Source organism: Uranotaenia lowii, chromosome 1 (genome assembly GCF_029784155.1).
Source record: "Uranotaenia lowii strain MFRU-FL chromosome 1, ASM2978415v1, whole genome shotgun sequence".
Lineage (NCBI taxonomy): Eukaryota > Metazoa > Arthropoda > Insecta > Diptera > Culicidae > Uranotaenia > Uranotaenia lowii.
In genome coordinates, this window is record NC_073691.1 from 171945492 (window position 1) to 171946888 (window position 1397).

Here is a 1397-nt window from a genome sequence, read left to right on the forward strand (position 1 = left end):
TACATTCGAAGGGTTTCTGAATCGAAAATTTAGAGATTTATTAAAGTTTGAAATGTGAACTTTTCGGCTTTGCTCACCGTTTACGACACGATCCAGATAATCCATGCCCATCAGCGTGTCATACTTGATGTTGCCGTTATCTTGTGTCAAAGCTTGGTTGATTTCTTTCCTCAGCTGATCTTGTACATCAGGGTTCTTGGCAAGCTCATAGAGGCAGAAATTCATGGTAGTTGAAGATGTTTCGAAGCCAGCTAGGAAAAATACGAAACATTGTGCAGCAAGTTCCCTCATGGATAATCCTTCGCCACCTGAATTAGGGTCATCACTGAGCTTCCCTTGATTTTTGATTTCCAACAAAAGCTTTAGAAAATCGTTTCTCTGAACGTTGCTTTGCTCACGTAGCTTCACAGTGCTTTTAGTAATATCCAAGAAAAACCGCTCAACATCGTCCTCCATGAGTTTAATCTTCAACGTTTTGGCCAAACCGCGATATTGCATGGCAACGAATGTTTTCATCAAATTCCAGGTGGTAAACTGAAAAGCTTTGCATCCCATCTTCCGAAAGTCGGAATCCGGATTTTGCATAGTATTGCACTCGATTCCGAAGGCTACATTTCCGATCACATCCGTCGTAAATCGCTGCAATACGTCCCTAATATCAAGGTCCTTTCGATGGTAGTTCACTTCCATAAACTTGTTCATTTCATCGGCCACGCCCACCACAATATCGTACATCATCTTCATCTTTCCGGAAGTGAAGGTTGGTGACAATTTCTGTCTCATCACCTTCCATTGCAGTCCCTCGAGATTGAACAGATTCGCATTTAGGGGGTCTACTTCGGGATCGACGTACAGGCCCCGATCCTGGAACACATTGAAATCCTTAACCAGGATATGCTTCACCAGTTCCGGATCGGCTAGCAGAATCGACGGGGTGAACAGGTTGTTGAATCCCCCGAAAGTCAACCCTTTGCGGCGTAAGTCCCGATAGATACGTTGCTGCGCAACAGCCGAATGTTCCTTTAGCTTTATCCAATCCGAAACGTTTCCATACAACAGGTGCGGATTCCCTGCGGCCGGAATGTTCCGCCTTTTCCAGAAAGTTTGCTTACTCCGAAGATAAAGATACACGACAGTCAGGGAGCCGAGCAGCAAAAGAAGAACTAACCCAACGAGACCCATCGCGATCCAGGGCCTGGTAGCGACTGAAAATGCAGCATTCGTTCAGGTAAATTCGGCGAACGTGATTGAACAGAAAATCAAGGCATCAATCAAGGTCACCTGCGGTAGAGTTACCAGATAAGTATGAACAACACGTAAAAAGCTTATGTTGTGGTGAAATTCTTGCTCATGAGCTTACATTTTTTTCTCGTTTGAATCGGTACCTGACCGATAAT

At 44.5% G+C, this 1397-nt stretch overlaps 1 protein-coding gene across 1 annotated transcript in view; it reads right to left on the reverse strand.

Moving 5' to 3' along the window:
* LOC129738149 (cytochrome P450 6a2-like) overlaps window positions 1-1187 on the reverse strand; it is a 2663-nt gene extending 1476 nt beyond the window's left edge. The window contains exons 1-2 of the mRNA XM_055729333.1: window positions 78-1187; window positions 4-16 (exon numbers count right to left, since the gene is read on the reverse strand). Of these exons, the coding sequence (XP_055585308.1) occupies window positions 4-16; window positions 78-1182 (1118 nt within the window). The 5' untranslated portion in view covers window positions 1183-1187. The remainder of the gene's footprint in view (window positions 1-3; window positions 17-77) is intronic.
* Between the last annotated feature and the right edge of the window lie 210 nt (window positions 1188-1397).